Genomic DNA, 27,178 nt, shown 5'->3' on the forward strand with positions numbered 1-27,178 from the left:
GAAGGATTGCTGAAGGGGAGGCTTAAGGGACTGATCGAAACCAAAAGTGGAGACTACGTGCCTTCAGATGTTTATGGTGGTCGGGGGCGAGACAGGGGCCAACTCAGCCAGGATTGAGATTGCCAGTCACAAAAAGTACAGCAAAGAAAGTTTCTTACAAGCCAAGTAACATCCCTCTCCACTGCCATCTGGCTGATGAAAGAGATCAGGCAAAACCACTTAAGATCAGGAATGGGAACTTCGAACCACAGGAGAGGCTACTCAGCCAATCAGACCGGCTCTGCCATTTAATACAAACCGGGCAGGACGACGGGCTTTGTTCTCATTGACCAACACGTCCCAGGTAAGTTCAGGGAAGCCTTTAGACAACCAGACCCCACCCTAAGACACGCGAAGCAAGTTGGGAGGGACCCAGGGAACCAGCAGCTGATTTGAGGAAGAGGTCAGGTTTAAGGAGTGTCTTCAAGAAGGAGAGACGGACAGAGAGAGAGAGAGACAGAGGGAGACAGGGAGAGAGACTAAGAGGGGACGAGGAGGAGAGCGAGAGAGAGGCGGGGAGAGAGAGAGGGGGAGGAGGGGAGAGAGAGAGAGAGAGGGGGGGAGAGGGACAGAGACGGAGACAGATGGAGAGAAAGAGAGGGAGAGTGGGGGTACGCTGGAATAGAGAGAGAGCGAGAGAGAGAGGGAGAGGGAGAAGTCGACTGATTCAGGGAGGGAATTCCTGAGCTCAGGACCTGAAGAGACTGAAGGGACCACCTTCAATGGCAGTGTGATGGGAATCAGGGGTGCTTGGGAGGTAGGGATTAGAGGGGGTCTAGGGGCTGGAGGGGGTTACAGAGATATGGAGGCGGTGTAGGGGCTGGAGGGGGTTACAGAGATAGGGAGGGGTGTAGGGGCTGGAGGAGGTTACAGAGATAGGGAGAGGGTTTTAGGAGCTGGAGGAGGTTACAGAGATAGGGAAATTTATGTTGAAGTCTCACAATATATGATATAATGTTGAAACTGAAGTCGTAGTTATAGGAAAACTAGATTTTAGGTTTCAGTTCAGTGTCAGTTTCATCTGTTTCTTTTTGAAATGCCAGAAAGTAATTTTGAAAGGTGAGCAGAAGAGAGTGTTTCCAAGAAATCAGGCAATTTCACCGAAATGTTAAGCAAGCCACCCAAAGCGACAATGGTAAGGTGTTTTCTCGTTTGTGTTTCACTGCGAGAAAGAGAATGACAAAAAGAGAGTTCAGAGCGAGGCAGGGCAGCTGGGCTGGAGTGGGTTACAGAGATAGGGAGGGGGTGTAGGAGCTGGAGGGGGTTACAGAGGTAGGGAGGGGGAGTGGCGGCTTGTGGAGGTTACAGAGCTAGGGAGGGGTTGTAGGGGCTGGAGGAAGTTACAGAGATAGGGAGGGGGTGTAGGGGCTGGAGGGGGTTACAGAGATAGGGAGGGGGTGTAGGGGCTGGAGGGGGTTACAGAGATAGGGAGGGGGTGTAGGGGCTGGAGGGGTTTACAGAGATAGGGAGAGGGAGTAAGGGTTGGAGGGGGTTACAGAGATAGGGAGGGGGTGTAGGGGCTGGAGGGGTTTACAGAGATAGGGAGAGGGAGTAAGGGCTGGAGGGGGTTACAGAGATAGGGAGGGGTTGTAGGGGCTGGAGGAAGTTACAGAGATAGGGAGGGGGTGTAGGGGCTGGAGGGGTTTACAGAGAGAGGGAGAGGGAGTAAGGGCTGGAGGGGGTTACAGAGATAGGGAGGGGTTGTAGGGGCTGGAGGAAGTTACAGAGATAGGGAGGGGTTGTAGGGGCTGGAGGAAGTTACAGAGATAGGGAGGGGTTGTAGGGGCTGGAGGGGGTTACAGAGATAGGGAGTGGGTGTAGGGGCTGGAGGGGTTTACAGAGATAGGGAGAGGGAGTAAGGGCTGGAGGGGGTTACAGAGATAGGGAGGGGTTGTAGGGGCTGGAGGGAGTTACAGAGATAGGGAGGGGGTGTAGGAGCTGTAGGGGGTTACAGAGGTAGGGAAGGGGTGTAGCGGCTTGTGGAGGTTACAGAGCTAGGGAGGGGTTGTAGGGGCTGGAGGGGGTTACAGAGATAGGGAGGGGGTGTAGGGGCTGGAGGGGGTTACAGAGATAGGGAGGGGGTGTAGGGGCTGGTGGAGGTTACAGAGATAGGGAGGGGGTGTAGGGGCTGGAGGGGGTTACAGAGATAGGGAGGGGGAGTAGGAGATGGTGGAGGTTACAGAGATAGGGAGGGGGTATAGGGGCTGTAGGGGGTTACAGAGATAGGGAGAGGGTGTAGGGGCTGGAGGGGGTTACAGAGATCGGGAGGGGGTGTAGGGGCTGGAGGGGGTTACAGAGATAGGGAGGGGGTGTAGGGGCTGGAGAGGGTTACAGAGATTGGGAGGGGGTGTAGGGGCTGGAGGGGGTTACAGAGACAGGGATGGGGTGTAGGGGCTGGAGGGGTTACAGAGATAGGGAGGGGGTGTAGGGGCTGGAGGTGCTTACAGAGATAGGGTGGGGGTGTAGGGGCTGGAGGGGGTTACAGAGATAGGGAGGGGGTGTAGGGGCTGGAGGGGGTTACAGAGATAGGGAGGGGGTGTAGGGGCTGGAGGGGTTTACAGAGATAGGGAGAGGGAGTAAGGGTTGGAGGGGGTTACAGAGATAGGGAGGGGGTGTAGGGGCTGGAGGGGTTTACAGAGATAGGGAGAGGGAGTAAGGGCTGGAGGGGGTTACAGAGATAGGGAGGGGTTGTAGGGGCTGGAGGAAGTTACAGAGATAGGGAGGGGGTGTAGGGGCTGGAGGGGTTTACAGAGAGAGGGAGAGGGAGTAAGGGCTGGAGGGGGTTACAGAGATAGGGAGGGGTTGTAGGGGCTGGAGGAAGTTACAGAGATAGGGAGGGGTTGTAGGGGCTGGAGGAAGTTACAGAGATAGGGAGGGGTTGTAGGGGCTGGAGGGGGTTACAGAGATAGGGAGTGGGTGTAGGGGCTGGAGGGGTTTACAGAGATAGGGAGAGGGAGTAAGGGCTGGAGGGGGTTACAGAGATAGGGAGGGGTTGTAGGGGCTGGAGGGAGTTACAGAGATAGGGAGGGGGTGTAGGAGCTGTAGGGGGTTACAGAGGTAGGGAAGGGGTGTAGCGGCTTGTGGAGGTTACAGAGCTAGGGAGGGGTTGTAGGGGCTGGAGGGGGTTACAGAGATAGGGAGGGGGTGTAGGGGCTGGAGGGGGTTACAGAGATAGGGAGGGGGTGTAGGGGCTGGTGGAGGTTACAGAGATAGGGAGGGGGTGTAGGGGCTGGAGGGGGTTACAGAGATAGGGAGGGGGAGTAGGAGATGGTGGTGGTTACAGAGATAGGGAGGGGGTGTAGGGGCTGGAAGGGGTTACAGAGCTAGGGTGGGGGTGTAGGGGCTGTAGGGGGTTACAGAGATAGGGAGGGGGTGTAGGGGCTGGAGGGGGTGACAGAGATAGGGTGGGGGTGTAGGGGCTGGAGGGGGTTACAGAGATAGGGAGGGGGTGTAGGTCATGTGGGGGGTTACAGAGATAGGGAGGGGGTGTAGGTCCTGTAGGGGGTTACAGACATAGGGAGGGGGTGTAGGTCCTGGAGGGGGTTACAGAGATAGGGAGGGGGTGTAGGGGCTGGAGGGGTTACAGAGATAGGGAGGGGGTGTAGGGGCTGGAGGGGGTTACAGAGATAGGGAGTGTAATCAGCAGTTGTAGATACTGTGAAAATTTTGAAGAAGACTCTCTTGGACAATACCAGTTGGAGACATATGGGGGAAGATTGCTCACCATCTGATCACATTCTCCACTCAGGTAGGGACTGATTTCGTTGAATCTGACACTGAGTTTCTGAATCTTGGCATTGGAAATTCTGATAGGATGAGGAACATGCTTCCCAAAAGGAATGATGGTGGGTCAGCAATGGCACAGATTTAAGGAACTCATGGACGTCTGCAACATTTGTCCTTTCCTGGCTGGCTGAATAATGAAACAGGCAAGTTGGCCTGGCCTTAGCTAACAAGATTATGATGGATAGTTTTAGCTTTAAGGAAGAGATGTCAATTTTTCAGCCGATCTGAGAACTGGGAATATTTCAGATTTCAGCACAGGGATTGATTGAAACGGTGGAGAATTAGAGACCAAGAGTCATCTTGCGGGGAACTTAATAACTGACTGTAAAAGCTTCTGTAGGTATCTGAAGAGAAGAAGGTGAGATAGGTCTCTTACAGGGAAGATAAAAATTAGCCACCGAGAGATGGCAGGCCCATTAAATACATGTTTTTGCTTTGTCTTCACAAACGAGGATTACAATTAGCTCTACAGACCTGTTTGGGAACATATGGTCTGTGAAAGGCCAGAACTGAAGAAAATCAGTTTTAGTGGGGAAATGGTATTGGGCAGATTGATGAGATTAAGGCTGATAAATTCCCAAGGCCTGACAGTCAATTTCCTTATCAATAGGAGTTAGCCCTAGAAATAGTGCATGTGTTGGTGGCCATCTTCTAAGTTTCTTTCGAGTCTGGAAGAGTTCCTTTGGAATGGAGCGTGGATAGTGTAACATCAGTATTTAAAACAAGGAGGGAGAGCGAAAACAGAACTATAGACCTGGTGACTGTAGAGGGGAAGATGGGTCTAGAGTCTGTTAATAAAGCTGATCCCATGGAAAACAGTGACGGGATCCACTAAAGCCAGTGTGGACCTTCAAAGTGGGAATCATGTTTGAGAAGTTTACTGGAATTCTTCAAGAGTATGGCTAGTAGAGTGGATAAGGGGAAGCCAGTAGATATGATGGACTTGGGCTTTAAGAAGCAGTTTGATAGGGTTCCTCCTTGGAGATGAAAATGTAAAATTAAAGCACATGGGATCGGGGTGGGGAGTGCGGGAAGGGTTTTGGGATGGGTAGAGAGCTAGTTGGCAGATCGGAAAACACACTGTCAGATTAAACAGGTCTTTTTCCACTTCCACATTGGGAGCAAAGCCAGGAAGGCAGATTGTGATCCGATTGATGGTAGATTGGGAAAGCGTGAGGTACAACGAGACCTGGGCACCCTCGTACGCCAGTCAGAGAAAGTAAGCATTTCAGTGGCAGCAGGAGGTGAAGAAGGAAAATGGAATGTTGGCCTTCGTAGCGAGAGGATTGGGAGGGCAGGGGCAGGGGCATCTTGCTGCAGTTGTACAGGGGCTTTGGTGAGACCCCTGTGTGCAGTTTGGGGGTCTCCTTACCTGAGGAAGGATGCTATGTGGATTGGTGAGAGCTCAGCGAAGGTTCACCAGACTGATTCCTGGGATGGCAGGGCTCTTGTATGAGGAGGGACTGAATCAGTTAGGACTGTATTCACTGGAGTGCAGAATAATGAGGATACAAACATATAACAGGACCATTCAGGGCAAACACAGGACGGACGCTCGCAATGACTTTGGGAGCCCAGGGCTGGAGATTGCAGACTAAGGGTGTGGGCTAGGCCTGAGATGAGATGTGTCTTCACCCAGTGAATGGTGGGACTCTCTGGAACAGAAAGTAATTGAGGCTGAAACAGTGAACGTTTGCAGTCAGGAGATAAATGATCAGGAGCCAAATGGTCAGGGGTAGGAGCTGGGGGATGGAGTTGGATGATCAGCCATGATAATATGGAGTGGCAGAGCTCGACGGGCTGAACAGCCTCCCTCTGCTCCTGTTTTCTGTGTTTCTATGTTTCAAACCCACAGCAATGTGCTTGACACTTATCCCTCAGAACGGCCAGGCCGGGCACCATGTTCCAGGGCATTTCTTTGAAGGCAGCCTTGCTAACATCTCACAAAATAATTTTTTAAAATTCCGAAGACAGTAAGATGAAGTGGAGTCACTTAATTTGCGTTGTGCACTTTAAATTCATTGGATCTCGGAGCCTTGTACGCAGGTGATTAAGCCTCTGAGTTTTAGCCTGAAACTGCAGTCTCCAGACCAGTGCAAGGTGCAGAGCTGGATGAACACAGCAGGCTCAGCAGCATCAGAGGGGCAGGAAAGCTGACGTTTCGGGCCTAGGCCCTTCTTCAGAAATAGGGGAGGGTAAGGGGGTTCTGAAATTAATAGGGTGCAAGGGGAAGGCAGATAGAAGATGGATAGAGGAGAAGACAGGTGGAGAGGAGACCGACAGCTCAAAGAGGCAGGGATGGAGCCAGTAAAGGTGAGTGTAGGTGGGGAGGTAGGGAGGGGATAGGTCAGACCGGGGTGGAAGGACAGGTCAAGGGGGCGGGATGAGGTTAGTAGGTAGGAGTTGGGGGTGCAGCTTGAGGTGGGAGGAGGGGAGATGTGGTAGGAAGAACAGGTTAGGGAGGCGGGGAAGAGCTGGGCTGGTTTTGGGATGTGAGATTTTGAAGCTTATGAAGTTCACATTGATAAACTAAGGATTCCTTCAATCTCCAGTGGAACTTATGATTGTGTAGTACTGAAAGAGTGCAACGCAGTCAATTGAAAACACACTCCACTCAGCCCGAGACTGTGTTTTCAGACTCAAAGTGGGCAGTAACGAGCTCACAGTCACTGAGGTGTGAATTAGGATACTCAAGTGGCAGGACAAAATCTGACACTTGTCTTTCCGAAATGACAAATTAGGAAGCTAAAACAAACCATCAAACAGTTTTTACAGATTACTGCTCAAAGAGAGTGGACAATGCAAATGTCTATGCAGATGATATCTCAGTGTGGGGCTGGAGGAACACAGCGGGGAGCTGGAGGAACACAGTGTGGGGCTGGAGGAACACAGTGTGGAGCTGGAGGAACACAGCGGGGAGCTGGAGGAACACAGTGTGGGGCTGGAGGAACACAGTGTGGGGAGCTGGAGGAACACAGTGTGGGGAGCTGGAGGAACACAGTGTGGGGCTGGAGGAACACAGTGAGGAGCTGGAGGAACACAGTGTGGGGCTGGAGGGACACGGTGTGGGGCTGGAGGGACACGGTGTGGGGCTGGAGGAACACAGTGTGGGGCTGGAGGAACACAGTGTGGGGGCTGGAGGAACACAGCGGGGAGCTGGAGGAACACAGCATGGGGCTGGAGGAACACAGTGTGGGGCTGGAGGAACACAGTGTGGGGCTGGAGGAACACGGTGTGGGGCTGGAGGAACACGGTGTGGGGCTGGAGGAACACAGCGTGGGGCTGGAGGAACACACTGTGGGGGTGGAGGAACACAGTGTGGAGCTGGAGGAACACAGTGTGGGGCTGGAGGAACACAGTGTGGAGCTGGAGGAACACAGTGTGGGGCTGGAGGAACACAGTGTGAGGCTGGAGGAACACAGTATGGAGCTGGAGGAACACAGCGTGGGGCTGGAGGAACACACTGTGGGGGTGGAGGAACACAGTGTGGAGCTGGAGGAACACAGTGTGGAGCTGGAGGAACACAGTGTGGGGCTGGAGGAACACGGTGTGGGGCTGGAGGAACACAGTGTGGGGCTGGAGGAACACAGTGTGGGGCTGGAGGAACACAGTGTGGAGCTGGAGGAACACAGTGTGGGGCTGGAGGAACACAGTGTGGAGCTGGAGGAACACAGTGTGGGGCTGGAGGAACACAGTGTGAGGCTGGAGGAACACAGTGTGGGGCTGGAGGAACACAGTGTGAGGCTGGAGGAACACAGTATGGAGCTGGAGGAACACGGTGTGGAGCTGGAGGAACACAGCGTGGGGCTGGAGGAACACACTGTAGGGGTGGAGGAACACAGTGTGGGGCTGGAGGAACACGGTGTGGGGCTGGAGGAACACGGTGTGGGGCTGGAGGAACGTGTGGGGCTGGAGGAACACAGTGTGGGACTGGGGGAACACAGTGTGGGGCTGGAGGAACACAGTGTGGGGCTGGAGGAACACAGTGTGGGGCTGGAGGAACACAGTGTGGGGGAGGAGGAACACAGTGTGGGGCTGGAGGAACACAGTGTGGAGCTGGAGGAACACATTGGGGAACAGAAGGAACACAGTGTGGAGCTGGAGGAACACAGTGTGGGGCTGGAGGAACACAATGGGAAACAGGAGGAACACAATGTGGAGTTGGGGGAACGCAGCTGCCAGGCAGCATCTGAGGAGCAAGAAAGCCTGATGTGTTGGATCGGGACCCTTTTTCAGACTTTCCTGCTCCTCTGACGCTGCCTGACCTGCTGTGCTCATCCAGCTCCAAACTGTGTTCCTCCAGCTCCACACTGTGTTCCTCCAGCCCCAAACTGTGTTCCTCCAGCTCCACACTGTGTTCCTCCAGCCCCACACTGTGTTCCTCCAGCCCCAAACTGTGTTCCTCCAGCCCCACACTGTGTTCCTCCCGCTCCACACTGTGTTCCTCCAGCCCCAAACTGTGTTCCTCCAGCCCCAAACTGTGTTCCTCCAGCCCCACACTGTGTTCCTCCAGCCCCACAGTGTGTTCCTCCAGCCCCAAACTGTGTTCCTCCAGCCCCACACTGTGTTCCTCCCGCTCCACACTGTGTTCCTCCAGCCCCAAACTGTGTTCCTCCAGCCCCAAACTGTGTTCCTCCAGCTCCTCACTGTGTTCCTCCAGCCCCACACTGTGTTCCTCCAGCTCCACACTGTGTTCCTCCAGCCCCACACTGTGTTCCTCCAGCTCCTCACTGTGTTCCTCCATCTCCCGCGCTGTGTTCCTCCAGCTCCTCACTGTGTTCCTCCAGCTCCCACACTGTGTTCCTCCAGCTCCTCACTGTGTTCCTCCAGCTCCACAATGTGTTCCTCCAGCTCCACACTGCGTCCCTCCAGTTACCCACTGCATTCCTCCAGCCCCACACTGTGTTCCTCCAGCTCCACACTGTGTTCCTCCAGCTCCACACTGTGTTCCTCCAGCCCCACACTGTGTTCCTCCATCTCCCACGCTGTGTTCCTCCATCTCCCACGCTGTGTTCCTCCAGCTCCACACTGTGTTCCCCCAGCCCTGCGCTGTGTTCCTCCAGCTCCTCACTGTGTTCCTCCAGCTCCCACACTGTGTTCCTCCAGCTCCTCACTGTGTTCCTCCAGCTCCCACACTGTGTTCCTCCAGCCCCACACTGTGTTCCTCCAGCTCCTCACTGTGTTCCTCCAGCTCCCACACTGTGTTCCTCCAGCCCCACACTGTGTTCCTCCAGCCCCACACTCTGTTCCTCCAGCCCCACACTGTGTTCCTCCAGCTCCCACATTGTGTTCCTCCAGCCCCACACTGTGTTCCTCCAGCTCCTCACTGTGTTCCTCCAGCTCCCACACTGTGTTCCTCCAGCCCCGCACTGTGTTCGTCCAGCTCCCACACTGTGTTCCTCCAGCTCCCACACTGTGTTCCTCCAGTTCCCAGACTGTTCCTCTAGTTCCCACACTGTGTTCCTCTAGTTCCCACACTGTGTTCCTGCAGCTCCCACACTGTGTTCCTCCAGCCCCGCACTGTGTTCCTCCAGCCCCACACTGTGTTCCTCCAGCTCCCACACTGTGTTCCTCCAGCTCCCACACTGTGTTCCTCCAGTTCCCAGACTGTTCCTGCAGCTCCCACACTGTGTTCCTCCAGCTCCCACGCTGTGTTCCTCCAGCCCCACACTCTGTTCCTCCAGCTCCACACTGTGTTCCTCCAGCTCCCACACTGTGTTCCTCCAGCTCCCACACTGTGTTCCTCCAGCTCCCACACTGTGTTCCTGCAGCTCCCACACTGTGTTCCTCCAGCTCCCACACTGTGTTCCTGCAGCTCCCACACTGTGTTCCTCCAGTTCCCAGGCTGTTCCTGCAGCTCCCACACTGTGTTCCTCCAGCTCCCACGCTGTGTTCCTCCAGCCCCACACTCTGTTCCTGCAGCTCCCACACTGTGTTCCTGCAGCTCCCACACTGTGTTCCTCCAGCTCCCACACTGTGTTCCTGCAGCTCCCACACTGTTCCTGCAGCTCCCACACTGTGTTCCTCCAGCTCCCACGCTGTGTTCCTCCAGCCCCACACTCTGTTCCTGCAGCTCCCACACTGTGTTCCTGCAGCTCCCACACTGTGTTCCTCCAGCTCCCACACTGTGTTCCTGCAGCTCCCACACTGTTCCTGCAGCTCCCCACTGTGTTATCTCTGACTCCAGCATCAGCATTTCTTGCTATCTCTTCCTGCAGATGACATTGTCCATGAACTGCGCATCACTTTGGCGAGAGTTATTAGAGATAGATCTTTTTCTTTGACTTGTGTATAGAGAAAGAGAGAGACAGTTAGTTCAAATCAAATCAAGGCCATTCTACCCCAACCACAATTCTTTTTTTGTTACAAGACAAACCATTGATCGCCCACTGTGACTGAGATATTAAATGAGTGCAATTTCCTGTCTGCTTCTTTAAATTTCTGGTCATCGTAACAAGCAACAGTGTTTAACAGAGCTGGGAATATATCGATCGGTTACATCGATGGAGTATGTTTTTGACGACATTGAGTTCGAAATTGTAAGTAACAACCATTTTGCTTGACTGCAATTTGCAATCTTCATAATTTAAACAATAATTGTCAAGATAGCTGATTAGCTTTACCTTCTCATTGTTTCTGTTGATGCCACTGGATTTTATTCCGAGACTCCCTCAATTTTGACATCGCTGCTTTGGAATTGTGTTTCTTTTGCATGGGGTGAAAAGTCAAGATTAAAATCCAAGTTAGCCTCACCACGCGTGAAGAGAGAAACAGGCATTAACGAGCTGTCGAAACATTCAGAAAATAACCCCTCAACAGGCTTTCAATTTCCAAACGACTGCATGCTCAGATCGTAGCTCTTTTGGTCCATTTTGGGTATTTTGTTCACACCTCTGATGAGTTTGGTCGTGCTTTTTCTTGTGGAGTTTCACTGTGACTGTCCAGTTCACCATTTGTCTGCTTTTATGAGGGATGAGAAATTTTTCAGTCTCCTCAGTCTGGGGTTGACATGTTAACATTGATTGATAGCCCCTTCGCCCATATCAGGCCAAAGGATTGTCGAGGGATTAGCAAGCTGATGGGGTCTGAATTTTGTTAGATGGTGATTTTAGAATCTAAGCTACGCATCTGCCTTTTGGGTCAGACCTGAAACAGCCTCTGAAACCCACTGGTACAGGCTCTCCCTAGTTTCTCCTTCATCACATTCGCTCCTTCCTTCCCCAACCTTCATCCCCACCTCCGCCTCTCGTTCCTCCACACCCTCAGGATCCACAGTAGAGAAGGAAGCCATCCCTAGGAAATTATCTAGTGGGAGCGGGAGCAGGGGCTGATCAAAATTAATGGAAGTGAAACAATGGTGATGAGAAAATTAGTCGAATTTAAACAGCAACAGTCCCTCAGGATCTGACGGTTTCTGCTTGAGGGTGTGAAAGATCGTAGAGGAGCACATTGCAGGCTCCCTGTGTGTAACCTTTCAGAGTTCCTTAGAGTTCTGGACTGGGAAATTGCACCCAGTCTCTTTAAAAAGGGGAAAAGCAGGAAACCAGGGAATTACAGAACGGTCAGCCCTAGATCTGTGGTGTTGAGAACATTGTTGGACTCTATTTTAAGGGATGAAGTGACTGAACATCTCCATTGTGAGTCAATCAGGGAGAGGCAGTTGGATTCATGACTAGATAGGACATGCCTGACCAAGTTCACTGAATTTTTTGAAGAGGTGACTCAGTAAAGGACGGGGGATGTTGCTTATACAAACTTAGAATCCCTACAGTGTGGAATCTGGCCCTTTGGCCCAACAAGTCCAGAATGCACCTCAGAATATCCCACCCAGACCCATCCCCTATAACCCACCTGATCTACACATCCTGGGGCACTATGGGTAATTTAGCATGGCCAATCCACCCTAACCTGCACATCCCTGGGCACTATGGGTAATTTAGCATGGCCAATCCACCCTAACCCGCACATCCCTGGGCACTATGGGTAATTTAGCATGGCCAATCGACCCTAACCTGCACATCCCTGGGCACTATGGGTAATTTAGCACGGCCAATCCACCCTAACCTGCACATCCCTGGGCACTATGGGCAATTTAGCATGGCCAATCCACCCTAACCTGCACATCCCTGGACTGTGGGAGGAAACTGGAGCAAACCCAAGCGGACACGGGGAGAATGTGCAAACTCCCCACAGACAGTCACCTGAGGGTGGGATCGAACCCGGGTCCCTGGCACTGTGAGGCAGCAGTGCTAACCACTGAGCCACCGTCCTGCCCTGTAGAAACTTCCAGAAAGCATTTGCTAAAGCCCCACTTAAGAAACTGTTGACTGAAGTAGAAACCCAGGGAGTTGAGGGAAAATGACAGGCATTTGATTGTGTGGCAGATAGCAGAAGGTAAGGGTCACAGGGTTAAATTAGTCAGATGCTCCCAGGGTGTTCCACCAGGGTCTGTGTTCGGGCCTCCACTTTTCACATTATTTATTAATGATTTTACATTGAAAGTCATGTATCCAAATATGCTGATGACACAAATTTAGGCAACACTGTAGACAACGAGAATGACATTATAAAATTACAAAGAGATAATGACAGACGAAATGAGTGGGCAAAACTGTGGTAGGTGGATTCAGTGGAAGCAACTTTGAGTTTGTCCATTTTGAACTAAAAAAGGGTACTTTCTAAACCATTTAAAGTTAATTCCAGTGGGTGTCCAATGAGACGTGGGGTTTTAAAATGTCACAAACAGGAGCAGATAGTAAGCAAGAAAGCTAATGGAATTCTGGCCTCTTTATCCAGAGATTTGGAGTACAGAGATGCAGAAGTTATGCTAAAGTTATGCAAAACCCTTGTTGGAGTCCTGTGAGCAGACCTGAGCACCACATCTTAGATTGGCCTCGGAGGGAGCAGATTGTAGATTCACGAAAATGATACTTGGGCTCCAGGGTTGCGCTAGAGATTACACAAATTTGGACTGCTTTCTCCAGAATTTAGAAGGCTTTGGGCTGATCTGATGGATGTCTTCAAGATATTAACTGGAGAAGAGCAGATGGATGAAGGTGAACCATTTCCATTGATTGGGGATTCTAGGTCCAGGGGTCATAGTCCTGAGAATTAGGGCCAAGTCCCTTCAGGAGAGATACTAGGAAGCATTTCTACACACAAATGGAGGGGTTGGGGTGGGAGATGTTTAGAACTCTTTTCCACAAACTATAGTGGATGCTGTTAATGTCAAACCAGAGATAGATATAAAAAAACTTCAAGGATATGTGTCAAAGGAAAGTTCTTTCCTTCGTTCATTCACACGATGAGAGCTGGGCTGGCTTTTATTGCCCATCCCTAGTTGCCCAGCGAGTAGTTCTGAGTCAAACACATCGCTGTGGGTCTGGAGTCACATGTACGCCCAGACCAGGTACGGATGGCAGCTTCCTTCCCGAAAGGACATTAGGGAATCCAGATGGGTTCTTCCCCCTGCTCTCCCCTCACTAACGATGGTCATCATTAGACTCTTAGCTCCAGATTTATTTTAAGCAATTCAAACGCCACCATCTGCTGTGATGGGATTCAAAGCTGGGACCCCAGAGCATTACCTGGGTTAGTGTAGTAGCAGTTTCTGATAATGCCACTCGGTCATTGCATCCCAAGTGCTACATGGAGGTATAGAGTTAAGCCACAGGTCAGCCGTGATCAGACTGAGTGGTGGAACAGTTTCATGGGCTGAATGGCCTAATCCTGACTCAACATTCCCAACTTTTCCCTCCATCCCTCCATCCACTATCTCCCAACATCCTTCAATACCATCTCTCCATTCCACATTCTCCCTATTGCACCCAACTCTGCCCCCCACCCAACCCTGCCAGGCACCATCTCCCATTATCCCTCAATCTACAGTTTCCCACATTCACCCCATATCCCTCAATCTGCACCCATGCCTGATTTCCGCAGCCTGATTCCTAGGGTGGCACCACTGATCGAAGAAGAGAGACCAGATGGTACAAGGGTAGGCCATTTGGAACTGAGATAAAGATAAATGTCTTCACCCAGAGAGTGGGGAACCTGGGGAATTCACTACCACAGAAAGCACTGAATATTTTTGATTTGATTGATTTATCGTCACCTGTACCTAAATACAGTGAAAAGTTTTGTTTTGTGTGCAGTGCAGGCAGACCATAACATACAAAATGCGTGAGGTTGGTAGGAGCGAGGGATGCAATGTTATATCTGAAGAGGAGCCATACAAAGAGAGAGATCAGCATTAAATTTGAAATTTGAGAGGTCCATATCAGCAGTCTGATAACAGCAGGGAGAAAATGGATCTTGAACTTGTTGGGACATGTGTTTTATATCTTCTGCCCGACGGGGCGAGATTGCATGTGGGCTAGGAGGGGTTTTTGATGAGGTAGGCTGTTTTCCCAAGGCAGTGGGAAGTATAGATAGAGTCAATGGATGAGAGGCTGATTTGTGAGAGGGGCAGGGCTGGGTTCAACAACTCTCTGTAGTTTCTGACGGTCCTGGGTAGAACAAATGCCATACCAGGCCACAATGCTTCTGAAAGCTTGCTGGAATGCTTCTGTAAAAATTGGTAAGATTACAGCCGAGTTTCTTTAGCATCCTGAGGAAGGAGAGGTGCTTACACGCTTCCTTGACAGTAACATTGACGTAGGGGGACCAGATTTTCTCGGTGAGTTCTGCACCTAGGAATGTGACGCCCTTGACCAACTCCACCTCAGCTCCATCGATCAGACAAGAGTATGCACTCCACTCCACTTCCTGACATCAATGACCAGCTTCTTTCATTCTGCTGACGTTGAGGGACGAGACTTATGCTACAACACCAAGCCTTCTGTCTCTTTCCTGCATTCTGTCTCGAGAGATAGGTCTTAGAGATAAATGAATACAGGGAAGATAGAAGGAATAGGAGAGTGAGTTGGATGATCAGCCATGATCAGATTGATAGCAGTGCAGCTGGAAGGGCTGATTGGCCTCTCCTACTCCAATTTCTTACATTACCGTGAAATTAAGGGCCAACACATCTTCTGAGAATTCACTCTGCAGATGTCGTCAAAGTACTGATGAGTCACTCTCAAATCTAGGTTCCACTCTGAACATCATATGTTCCGAAACATGTTCTGTATGACGGGTGGGAGGCCTGTGAGTGTGCGTGTGTGCGTGTGCATGTGTGCGTGCGCGTGCGTGTGTGTGCGCGTGTGTGTGTGCGCGCGTGTGTGTGTGTGTGTGTGCGCATGTGTGTGTGCGCGTGTGTGTGCGCGTGCGTGTGTGCGTGTGCGTGTGTCCGTGTGCGTGTGTCCGTGTGTCTGTGTCCGTGTGTCTGTGTCTGTGTGTCTGTGTCCGTGTGTCTGTGTCCGTGTGTGTGTGAGTGAGAGATTGCGTGCGTGTGTGAGATTGTGTGCTTGTGTGTGTGTGCGCGTGCGTGTGTGTGAGATTGTGTGCATGTGTGTGTGTGTGCGCACGCGCGCGCATGTGTGTGTGAGTGTGAGATTGTGTGTGTGTGTGTGCGCGTGTGTGTATGTGCGCGTGCGTGTGTGAGATTGTGTACGTGTGTGTGCGCGCATGTGTGTGTGAGTGTGAGATTGTGTGTGTGTGTGTGCGCATGTGTGTATGTGCGCGTGGGTGTGTGTGAGATTGTGTACGTGTGTGTGTGCGCGCACGTGTGTGTGTGTGTGTGTGAGATTGTGTGTGTGTGTGTGTGTGTGAGATTGTGTGCGTGTGTGTATGTGTGAGAGAGAGAGAGAGGGGGAGAGAGAGAGAGGGGGAGAGGGAGAGAGAGAGAGAGAGAGAGAGAGGGAGAGAGAGAGAGAGAGAGAGAGAGAGAGAGGGAGAGAGGGAGAGAGGGAGAGAGAGAGACTCAGACTCAGCATCTGCTGGAAACAGAATCAATTGTTTTAATATGGTCTGAACCAAAGATGAAGTGGACAGGAATTTGCAATCGCTTCAGGATGTGAACCAATGACTTTGTGGGAGTATATTGCTCCCCTTCAAACATTTCGATGCTAAATTGTACTGACAATGCATTGAAGATTCTCCAACCTACTTGAAAGAATCATCTTCATTGACCCTCATTAATCCAAACCCTGTAAGTGCACAGCCCTCTAAAGTACAGAGGAGCTTTTGGTAAGGAGAGCCTATTGACGGAAATGCAGACTGGAGGCAGCCCAGAGAAGGGTCACTCTGATGATCCCGAGACTGGAGGGACTGTCTGATGAGGAGAGATTGAGTATATTGGACCTGTACTCACTGGAGTTTTGAAGAATGAGAGACAACCTTATCGAAACATATAAGATTCTTCGAAGATTTGACAGGGGAGATGTGGAGAGGTGGTATCACCTTGTGGGAGAGTCTAAGACTAGAGACATCATCTCAGAATAAGGGGTTGCAAATTTAAGCCAAATGTGGAGGAATTTTTCCACTCAGAGCAGAGTGAACCTGTGGAATTCTTGACCTCAGAGGGCTTCCGAGGCATTCAAAGCCAAGAGCCCGAGATTTTAAATCAGGAAGGGTTCTGCGGAAGTGACAAAGTAAGTGGTTTTGAGGATGGTCAGACTAGATGGGATGGAGGAAATGGGCTGAATGGTCCACCTCTGCTCTTGTGACTTTATGGGCCGTTCAATGCCCCAGTCCCAAATATCTCCCCCAGTTTATGGCCAATGTGGTGTTCTTGCAACGCTAGGAAGGGGCCAATCAAGACCCCAAAACCAGGAATGCGATCGAGACCCAGAACCAGCCTTAACGGGCTGGAGTGATAAATATTGGTCCCAGGGCCCTGCAGCGAAGGCAAGTGGAGGAGGAGAATGAGTTTCATTGGACATAGTGAGTCGTTGTCATTGACTTGGGACATCCTGCCCCGAAAGGAGTAGATTCGTCAGCAGCTTCCAAAAAGAGGAGAAGGAGGTGCGGTAGGTGAGCAAATTGGGGCGAATACTGGGAGGGAAAGAATGACCAGGGTGAATGGAGGGGCAGAAGAAATGCAGAGGAGGGAGTGAAAATCAATGGAGAGGTCTTGCTCAGGGCTGGCACTGACATGATGGATTCAATGGCCACATTCTCTGATGATTCCATCAGCTCCAACTTTCGGCAATGCACCAATGGCACTTCTGAAGCAAGAGGGGCTGGCAGAGAATCTGCAAGCACAGCAGAAAGGCCATTCAGCCCAACTGTACAGGACAGGGAGGCTGGAAAAAACAGGAGTAACTGTTCCGAACTCTGCAACTTTACTGTGCAGAGCAAGCGGGGAGTGAGTTGACATGAAAGGAAACTCATGTACGGTAAACGGAGCTGTCGGTTAACTGCTGAACAGGAAGGTGCTCTGAGCTCAGAAGAGGTGTGAAAACCACGACAGCATGAGTGCAGATCAGAAGAGTATTGTTACCATGAAGGAACTCAAAATGGAACCTGAGGTTGCAAGACACAGCAGACGGGTCTAAGCAAGGGTTCTCACTCACATTCACTCAGCTATCCAACAGAACACCATTTTGTCCATTCAAGTGCTCCCTCAGCACTGACCCTCCGACAGTGCGGCGCTCCCTCAGCACTGACCCTCCGACAGTGCCCACTCCCTCAGCACTGACCCTCCGACAGAGCGGCGCTCCCTCAGCACTGACCCTCCGACAGTGCCCACTCCCTCAGCACTGACCCTCCGACAGTGCGGCGCTCCCTCAGCACTGACCCTCCGACAGTGCCTACTCCCTCAGCACTGACCCTCCGACAGTGCCCGCTCCCTCAGCACTGACCCTCCGACAGTGCGGTGGTCCCTCAGCACTGACCCTCCGACAGTGCCCACTCCCACAGCACTGACCCTCCGACAGTGCCCACTCCCTCAGCACTAACCCTCCGACAGTGCCCACTCCCTCAGCACTGACCCTCCGACAGTGCCCGCTCCCTCAGCTCTGACCCTCCGACAGTGCGGTGGTCCCTCAGCACTGACCCTCCGACAGTGCCCACTCCCTCAGCACTGACCCTCCGACAGTGCCCACTCCCTCAGCACTGACCCTCCGACAGTGCCCACTCCCTCAGCACTGACCCTCCGACAGTTCCCGCTCCCTCAGTACTGACCCTCCGACAGTGCCCACTCCCTCAGCACTGACCCTCCGGCAGTGTCCACTCCCTCAGCACTGGCCCTCCGACAGTGCCCGCTCCCTCAGCACTGACCATCCGACAGTGTGACGCTCCCTCAGCACTGACCCTCAAACAGTGCCCGCTCCCTCAGCACTGAACATCCGACAGTACGGCGGTCCCTCAGCACTGACCCTCCGACAGTGCCCTCTCCCTCAGCACTGACCCTCCGACAGTGCCCACTCCCTCAGCACTGACCCACCGACAGTGTGACGCTCCCTCAGCACTGACCTTCCAACAGTGCCCACTCCCTCAGCACTGACCCTCCGACAATGCGCACTCCCTCAGCACTGACCCTCCGACAGTGCGGCGCTCCCTCAGCACTGACCCTCCAACAGTGCCTGCTTCCCTCAGCACTGACCCTCCGACAGTGCCCACTCCCTCAGCAGTGACCCACCGACAGTGTGGCGCTCCCTCAGCACTGACCCTCCAACAGTGCCCACTCCCTCAGCACTGACCCTCCGACAGTGCCCGCTCCCTCAGCACTGACCCTCCGACACTGCCCACTCCCTCAGCACTGACCCACCGACAGTGTGGCGCTCCCTCAGCACTGACCCTCCGACAGTGCGGAGCTCCCTCAGCACTGACCCTCCAACAGTGCCCGCTCCCTCAGCACTGACCCTCCGACAGTGTCCACTCCCTCAGCACTGACCCTCCGACAGTGTGGCGCTCCCTCAGCACTGACCCTCCGACAGCGCCCGCTCCTTCAGCACTGACCCTCCGACAGTGCCCACCCCCTCAGCACTGACGCTCCGACAGTGCCCACTCCCTCGGCACTGACCCACTGACAGTGCCCGCTCCCTCAGCACTGACCCTCCGACAGTGCCCACTCCCTCAGCACTGACCTTCCGACAGCCCCCGCTCCTTCAGCACTGACCCTCCGACAGTGCCCACTCCCTCAGCACTGACCCTCCGACAGTGTCCACTCCCTCAGCACTGACCCACTGACAGTGCCCACTCCCTCAGCACTGAACCTCCGACAGTGCCCGCTCCCTAGCACTGAACCTCCGACAGTGCCCACTCCCTCAGCACTGACCCTCCAGCAGTGCCCGCTCCCTCAGCACTGACCATCCGACAGTGCGGCGGTCCCTCAGCACTGACCCTCCGACAGTGCCCATTCCCTCAGCACTGACCCTCCGACAGTGTCCACTCCCTCAGCACTGACCCACTGACAGTGCGGCGGTCCCTCAGCACTGACCCTCCGACAGTGCAACACTCCCTCAGCACTGACCGTCCGACAGTGCCCGCTCCTTCAGCACTGACCATCCGACAGTGCCCACTCCCTCAGCACTGACCCTCCGACAGCGCCCGCTCCATCAGCACTGACCATCCAACAGTGCCCACTCCCTCAGCACTGACCCTCCGACAGTGTCCACTCCCTCAGCACTGGCCCACCGACAGTGCCCGCTCCCTCAGCACTGACCCTCCAACAGTGCCCGCTTCCTAGCACTGACCCTCCGACAGTGCCTGCTCCCTCAGCACTGACCCTCCGACAGTGTACACTCCCTCAGCACTGACCCACCGACAGTGCCCGCTCCCTCAGCACTGACCCTCCGACAGTGCCCGCTCCCTCAGCACTGACCCTCCGACAGTGCCCGCTTCCTAGCACTGACCCTCCGACAGTGCCCGCTCCCTCAGCACTGACCCTCCGACAGTGCCCGCTTCCTAGCACTGACCCTCCGTCAGTGCCTGCTCCCTCAGCACTGACCCTCCGACAGTGTACACTCCCTCAGCACTGACCCACCGACAGTGCCCGCTCCCTCAGCACTGACCCTCCAACAGTGCCCGCTCCCTCAGCACTGACCCTCCGACAGTGCCCGCTCCCTCAGCACTGACCCTCCGACAGTGCCCGCTCCCTCAGCACTGACCCTCCGACAGTGCCCGCTTCCTAGCACTGACCCTCTGACAGTGCCCGCTCCCTCAGCACTGACCCTCCGACAGTACCCGCTTCCTAGCACTGACCCTCCGACAGTGCCCGCTCCCTTAGCACTGACCCTCCGACAGTGCCCGCTCCCTCAGACCTGACCCTCTGACAGTGCGGCGCTCCCTCAGCACTGACCCTCCAACAGTGCCCACTCCCTCAGCACTGACCCTCTGGCAGTGCCCACTCCTTCAGCACTGACCCTCCGACAGTGCCCGCTCCCTCAGCACTGACCCTCCGACAGTATCACTTCCCCTGTGTCTCACTGATTTCACGTGAGCCGTGGTCAGCTGTGGGATTTGACTATTTGCCATCTGTCTCAGACAGCCACGGTGCCAAGTGGGTTTCAGCTTGGCTGTGCTGAGGAATCTGCTTTGAGTGTGAGCTCCAGCTGTGAAATATCTGGAATTTGAAAATGCTTTGAATTTGCTCGAGAGTTTCGGATAGTTTTTTCTGATTTCATTGCCCCATTTCAGAAGACACTTCCTGAGCAGGGTCCGAGGGGTGTATCCATCAGTTCAGGTTACCTCATCACTTCCTCAATCTCCATCCCATTCCTGACGAAAATCCCCTGTCTCCCTCACCCTCGCACGTTCCTCTGGGGTGAGACAAGGTACCCTTCTGTCTGAAGTAAAGCAAAATGTGGCTGGCGATCTGAAACGGAAATAGAAGTTGCTGGAGAAACTCTGCAGGGATGGTACCATCTGTGGACAGAGAGAGAGAGAGTGAGAGAGAGAGAAAGAGCGAACTTGTTAATAGCTAGATTCATGGAGACCTGCAACGCAGAAACAGACCCTTCAGTCCATCCAGTCCATACTGACGATAACCCCAAACGAAACTAGTCCCACCTGCCTGTTCCTGGCCCATATCCCTCCAAACCTTTCCTGTTCACATACTTACCCAACTGTTTTCATCATGTTGTCATCGTATCCACATCCACCTCTTCATCTGAAAGTTCATTCCACACGCAAACCACCCTCTGTTTAATACACGTGCCCCTTCTGCCTATGTTAAATCTGTCTCGTCTCGCCTTAAAAAATGTGCCCCATCATCTACAAATTCCCCATCTTAGGGAAAGGACACACCTATCAGCTCTATTTATACCCCTCATTACTATGGAAACTTCCAGCTTCCCAGCCTCCTGTGCTCCAGCAGAAATAACAGTCCCAGCCTTTCCTTACAGCTCAAGCCTTCCACTCCCAAAGCTGACTCCGTGCTATTTCCCTCCACATACACTGCCAGATCTGCTCTGTGTGTGTGTGTTTGTGCGAGTGTGTATGCGTGAGTGTGTGTGCATGTGCCTGTGTGTTTGAATGTCTGAGTGTGCATGTGACTGTGTGCGTGTGTGTGTACGTACGTCTGTGTGTGTATGTGTGCGTGTGTGAGAGTGTGTGTCTGAGTGTGTGTGTGTGTGAAAATCAGTGTGTGAGTATGAGTGAGAATGAGAGTGTGTGAGTGTGAGAGTATAAGTGAGTGAGTGTGTGAGTCTGTGAGTGTGAGTGTGAGTGTATAAGTGTGAGTGAGTGTGAGTGTCAGTTGACAGACAATGTTGGCATCCAAAAACTCCAGCAGCATCTGTCTCCTTCAGGGACGAACGGGGAGAGCAGGCACTAAGCTCCCTGCATTTCACACCAAACATTCGGCTCGATCTGCGACAGTTTCCAATGTGGATGTGACAAAGCTCCTCATGACTGGCATGTGTGAAAACCGCAGGCATGAGGCCTGTCCTGCTTGGGTTATATAATCCTGCGTTGATAATGGCATTCCTGCGTCCTTTGGACTTACCCTGCAGCATCTCGCAGGCCGTTCTCAATTTCAGTCACCTGAGCATTACAAAGACAAATTCAAAGTGTTGGAAGAATCTGAGGTGGGTTATTCTTTCTGTCACTGCATCACCTTTGTCTGCCCAGGTGATGGTGACAGACCAACGATGAGGGCAGAGCTACCGAATTGCTCCAGTGTGGCCATTTGGCCCATCGTTTCTCCTTTCCAAGTGTCCCCGTGCTGTGTGTAATTCCTCACACAGTTTCTGTGTAAAATGTGCAGTGCATTCCCTGTTTCTTTACATTGATAAAATCTTTAATTCTCTCAGAACAGTGACTTGAAAGGAATTCGGGGATTTACATCCACATATTAATCAATTAAAACCTTCTACCTGATTAAAGATTTGATAGCATCTCAGGTTTGTTTCATACATCCTCATCAGTGGTGTGCCCCTTTCGTCCTTCGCTTATAAATTCTGTTTCTGGTGCCAACTCTCTCACTAACACAATGAAGAAGGAGCAAGGCTCCGAAAGCTTGTGCTTTCGAATAAACCTGTTGGGACATTTCGTGTCATTTCTGATCCCTGCCCACATCATTCAGACACGAAAGTAGAAGTTGCTGGAAAAGCTCCCGGCCGATCTGGCAGCATCTGCGCAGGGAAATCGGAGTCAATGTTTCGGGTCTGATGACCCTTCCTCAGCCCGTTCACACATCGTGAGAATTTTGATATCGCCTCATCTGACACACCAGTGGCACGGGCTAGATTCCCATCACCAGCTGAACTCTGAAGGACCCTCAAACTCAATTTCTCCCCTCTTGCCTGCAGCATGGTGACCCCGGTATTGGAACAACAGCAGCCATTTCTCTCTCGCTCTCTCTCTCGTGACAGTCACAAGGTCATAAAGCACAGAAACTGACCCTTCGGCCCATCAGTCCGTGCCGACCGTTCCCAAACTCAACTCGTCCCACCTGCCTGCTCCTGGCCCCACATCCCTCCAAACCTTTTCTGTTCATGTACTTACTCAAATGTCTTTTAAACACTCTAATTGTGCCCACATCCACCCCTTCCTTCCTCTGGAAGCTGATCCCACACACGCTAATTTCATGAACCCACTCCTGGATATGCCCTGCCCCACTAGCAGAGGCGACATCACAGTGTGAGATGGCCCAGATGGAGCTGGCCTGGGAGGCCTCAATGCCACAGAGTCCCTGCAGCACAGAAGGCAGCCATTTGGCCCGTCAAGTCCTTACCGAACCTCCAAAGACCACCCCTTCCTTACCGTCTCCCTGTGACCCCTGCATTTCCCATAGCTTACCCACCTAAGTCTGCACGTTCCTTAACGCTATGGACAATTTAGCACGGCTAGCCCACCCCAACCTGCACATCTTTGGACTGTGGGAGGAAACCGGAGCACCCGGAGGAAACCCACGCAGACACGGGGAGAACATGCAAACTCCACACAGACAGTCGCCCGAGGCTGGAACCGAACCCTGGTCCCTGGTGCTGTGAGGCTGCAGTGCCAACTGCAGAGTTACAGTGGTATCTGTGATGGCATCAGAAGAAAGGGACGCCAGTTTAAGCCTAAAAAGAGGAACAGTTTCTTTTCTCAGAGGGTAATGTGTTTCATCCACAGGGAGGGGCATTGCTGGGGGCAGGGGGTAAGGTGCGGAGTGCTCACATATATTTCAGGATGAAATAGATTGATTCCCAATTAGTCAGTGAGTCAAGGGTTATGAGTAAAGGGATATGTCCTGAGTGGGGGACTGTGGCACGCACAATACAACAGAAAAACGAAAACAACATTACAGGACCTTAAACTGTTTCAGGAAGACAGGAGTCGATGGAGAATGCAATTCCTGGACAACCTTTAGCCCTAATGACACCAATCATCTACAAACCCCATCCATTCAATTTTTGCAAAATATCTTCTGGGCACGTTTGAATCGTCTGCACAAGAATTAAATTTCATTATACGCAAAAGAACTGCGGTCGCTGTAAAACAGGAACAGAAATAGCAAAGCTCAGCAGCGTCTGTGGAGGAGAAAAATCAGAGTTAACGTTTCGGGTCTGGTGACCCTTCTTCAGAACTGATGGTGGCTGGGAAAACGTCAGTTTATATGCAGAAAATAGGGAGATGGGTGGGGTAGGGTGTAAACGATAGGATACAGCCCAAAGAGAGAGAAAGCCAGTTGGACAGACAAAGAATCAGGCTGGGAGGGTGAATAGTTGTTAATGGGAAACTGTTACTGACTAACAACGGGGGGGGGGGGGGGGGGGGGGGGGGTGTAGTGGCAGACTATGTGGTAACAAGGCCTGGTGTGTGGGGTGGGGAGGCTGGGACATGGGGGAGTTTAGGCCTGAAAATTATTGAACTCGATATTGAGTCCGGAGGGATGTAGGGTCCCCAAGCGGAAAATGAGGTGTTGTTCCTCCAGCCTGCGCTGGGCTTCACTGGAACACTGTAGCAAGCCAGAGACAGAGATACTGGCCAGGGAGCAAGGTGGGGCATTGAAGCGGCAGGCAATGGGTAGTTCAGGGTCTTTTTTGCGAGCAGAACGTAGTTCAAGTCTATGCTTCGTTTCCCCAGTGTAGAGGAGACCACACTGTGAGCAGCGAATGCAGGAGACTAGATTCTTGGAAGTGCAAGTGAAATGTTGCTTTACCTGGAAGGTATGTTTGGGCCCTTGGATACTGGGGATGGAGGGGGTGAATGGGCAGGTGTTGCTCCTTCGCCGGTTACAGGGAAGGTGCCGTAGGGCTGTGGGGAGGTGTTGGGGGTGAAGGAAGTGTGGACCAGGGTGTCCCAGAGAGAACAGAATTAAATTTGGTTGATGGTCAGGATGTGACTTGGATCTGTCGTAGGCACAAGTGAGCTTGAGCTGGGGTCCTTAGTAAGAAATGTCACAGACAAGGAAGTGCGATTTTAGAACTTCACACTGAAGTTTGCAGGTTAAACCCTCACAAGCCAACCTTGGGCCGTTCCCCGATTCATGGCAGAATGCGGTCAGCACTTTACCGACCGCATTCAGTCTGACGGACCACTGGACCATCATCTGCCGGTGGCTTTGGGCTGGGGACAAGGTCAGGGGTCACACGCGATGCCAGGTTACGGTCCAAAGGGTTTGTTTGAAATCGTGAGCTTTCAGGGAGCACAATTCTTGGTTTTTAATCTTTCCTCTCTGTCTTCTTTCAGCTTAACTCATTGCCCGTTCTCTCTCTCTCTCTCTCTCTCCCCATGGCAGAATTTGAATGACTTCAATTTCTCCAGCTTTTTCATCAACACCAGCTACAAGGAGCTGACCAATTTCAGTTACGATCCGTGTGACAGCACCACTGTCTGCCTGAGCCAGCCATGCAACCCGAGACGCGGCTTGACCTTCAGCCGAGTGTTCATCCCCACCTTCTACGTCGCCGTCTTCCTGGCAGGCCTGCTGGGCAACGGGCTGGTGGTGGTGGTTCTGGCCAGGAACCTGAAGCGCCTGGCGGCAACGGAGACATACGTCCTCCACCTCGCTGTAGCCGACCTGCTGCTGGTGGTGGGTTTGCCGTTTTGGGCGGCAGAAGCAGCCAGCGAGTGGGTTTTCGGGAACACCTTCTGCAAGGTCCTGGGGGCCCTGTACAACATCAGCTTCTACGGCAGCATCTATCTTCTGGGCTGCATCAGTTTCGATCGTTACCTCTCCATCGTCCACGCCGTCCAGCTTTACAAAAAGAGGAGGCCCTGGCGGGTCTATCTCGGTTGCTTGGCTGTGTGGTTCTTCTGCATCCTGCTAGCCATCCCAGACTTGCTGTTCCTGCAGTCCATGAATGCCAACGGCACCAACAAGTGTGCCCACAATTACGGGGCGAGTGGGTCCAAGGGGTGGATCGTGGGCTTGCGCTTCTTCTATCATGTCACTGGCTTCCTCCTACCTCTGGGGGTCATGAGTTACAGCTACCTGAACATCGGCCTGACTCTCATGCAGTCTCACAATGCGCAGCGGCAAAAGGAGAGGCGGACCATCAAAGTCATCGCCACCGTGGTCATTGTCTTCTTCCTGTGCTGGACCCCATACAACGCGATGATGTTCTTGGAGACCCTGCACCGGCTCGGCGCCATCGGCCGGGACTGCAACTTCGAGGAGCACATGGACACCGGCTACTCCCTGACGGCCTGCCTGGGCAACCTACATTGCTGCCTCAACCCCTTCCTGTACGCCTTCGCCGGCGCCAAGTTCCGCATGAGGATGTACGAGTGCCTGGAGGCCATGGGCTGCGCTGCCAGGCGGAGGTGGGCCACCGTTCCGACCAGCCGGCGGCAGCGGCACTCCATCATCACCATCTCGGAGTCTGGAGACACTTCGTACTCTGGCTTCTGAGGGTCCGGCGTTTTTTACGCAGGCCCAGGAGTGGGGAGCTATACCACTGTCCCACAAGAGGGCCCCCCCTTCTCTCTTTTTCTTTAACCTACTTTCTTCCATAATCAACTTGTTCAGTGATGTTATTGCCCACTTCCGGAGCAGTTGGGACTTGAACCCATGCCTCCTGTTCCAAGGGGGTGGGGGGGCATTACCGCTGTGCCACAATAGGGCCCGTGCTCTCTTTTTCTTTCTTTTTAACCTATTTTTCCCAAATCAACTTGTTCAGAGATGTTATTGCCCACCTCTGGAGCAGGAGGGACTTGAACCCATGACTCCCAATCCAGGGATGGACAGACTACCACTGACACACAAGAAGACCCTACCTTTTCTCTTTTTTATATCCTATTTTTCTTAACAGTTTGTGCAGAGACATTATTACACACCTCCAGAGCAGCTGGGTGTTGAACCCCGTCTCCCAGGCCAGGGATGGGGACATTACCACTTTTCCACAAGAGGACCCCGAGCAGTCATAAGTTTTTTTTTTCTTTTTAACCTAATTTTCCAGTCAACCTGTTCAGAGATGCTATTACACACCACTGGAACAGGTGTGACTTGAACCCAGGCCTCCTGCTCTCGGGGTAGGGTCATTACCACAAGATGGCTCCAACAGCCCTTGGACGATGGCCTATTAGTGTGGGATACTCGGTCGAGGCTCTAGAAGGGCAGTTTGCTACCACCCCTCAAGAGCCAACTAAGGAATGGCATTAAACACTGGGACCAGCCAGCAACTGCCAGGTCCCACAAGTGAGACTGTTTCACAAACAGGAGAGAGAGGGTGAAATAGGGATTGTGAGCGTCAGAAAAACGGGGGGTGGGGGTGGAGATAGACTCGAGGGGTTCAGAAACACTGAGGGGGGGCAGAGAGGCTACTTGCTCAGAGTCGAGAGGGGGGAAAATCATTTCCAAAATTGGGGGAGAGTGAGGGTAAGAAATAAGAATGGAGTCAATGGAGGCATTTAAAAATGTTAGGGTGGGGGCGACAAAAAGAGAGGGATTTCTTTTTTATTTTGTGCGGAAATCTGGAACAGTGGGCGAAGAAGGCTCAGAACATGTCAACACAGGGGGCCATGTCCCTTCCGCCCAGCCTGTCCCTTCTATCAGATCATGGCTTCCGACCTCAAATAAAAACCGAAAGAACTG

The 27,178-nt window shown here is 52.8% G+C and overlaps 1 protein-coding gene across 4 annotated transcripts; it reads left to right on the plus strand.

Annotated features, from left to right (window-relative positions):
* The first annotated feature begins 238 nt into the window (after nucleotides 1-238).
* Nucleotides 239-26,831, plus strand: LOC125448533 (C-X-C chemokine receptor type 3-like). 4 transcript variants are annotated; one of them, XM_059641250.1, is made up of 3 exons: nucleotides 239-343; nucleotides 10,196-10,364; nucleotides 24,881-26,831. In XM_059641250.1, exons 2-3 carry the CDS (start codon nucleotides 10,329-10,331, stop codon nucleotides 25,994-25,996), a joined length of 1,152 nt encoding a protein of 383 aa, XP_059497233.1. In that variant the 5' UTR covers nucleotides 239-343; nucleotides 10,196-10,328; the 3' UTR covers nucleotides 25,997-26,831. The 4 variants fall into 4 exon arrangements, with proteins under 4 accessions (XP_059497233.1, XP_059497234.1, XP_059497232.1 ...); XM_059641251.1 differs by lacking the exon at nucleotides 239-343 and adding an exon at nucleotides 3,679-3,787 and having other exon boundaries at nucleotides 10,290-10,364; XM_059641249.1 differs by lacking the exon at nucleotides 239-343 and adding an exon at nucleotides 3,716-3,787.
* The last annotated feature ends 347 nt before the right edge of the window (nucleotides 26,832-27,178 follow it).

Source organism: Stegostoma tigrinum, chromosome 41 (assembly GCF_030684315.1).
Source record: "Stegostoma tigrinum isolate sSteTig4 chromosome 41, sSteTig4.hap1, whole genome shotgun sequence".
NCBI classification, from domain to species: Eukaryota; Metazoa; Chordata; class Chondrichthyes; order Orectolobiformes; family Stegostomatidae; genus Stegostoma; species Stegostoma tigrinum.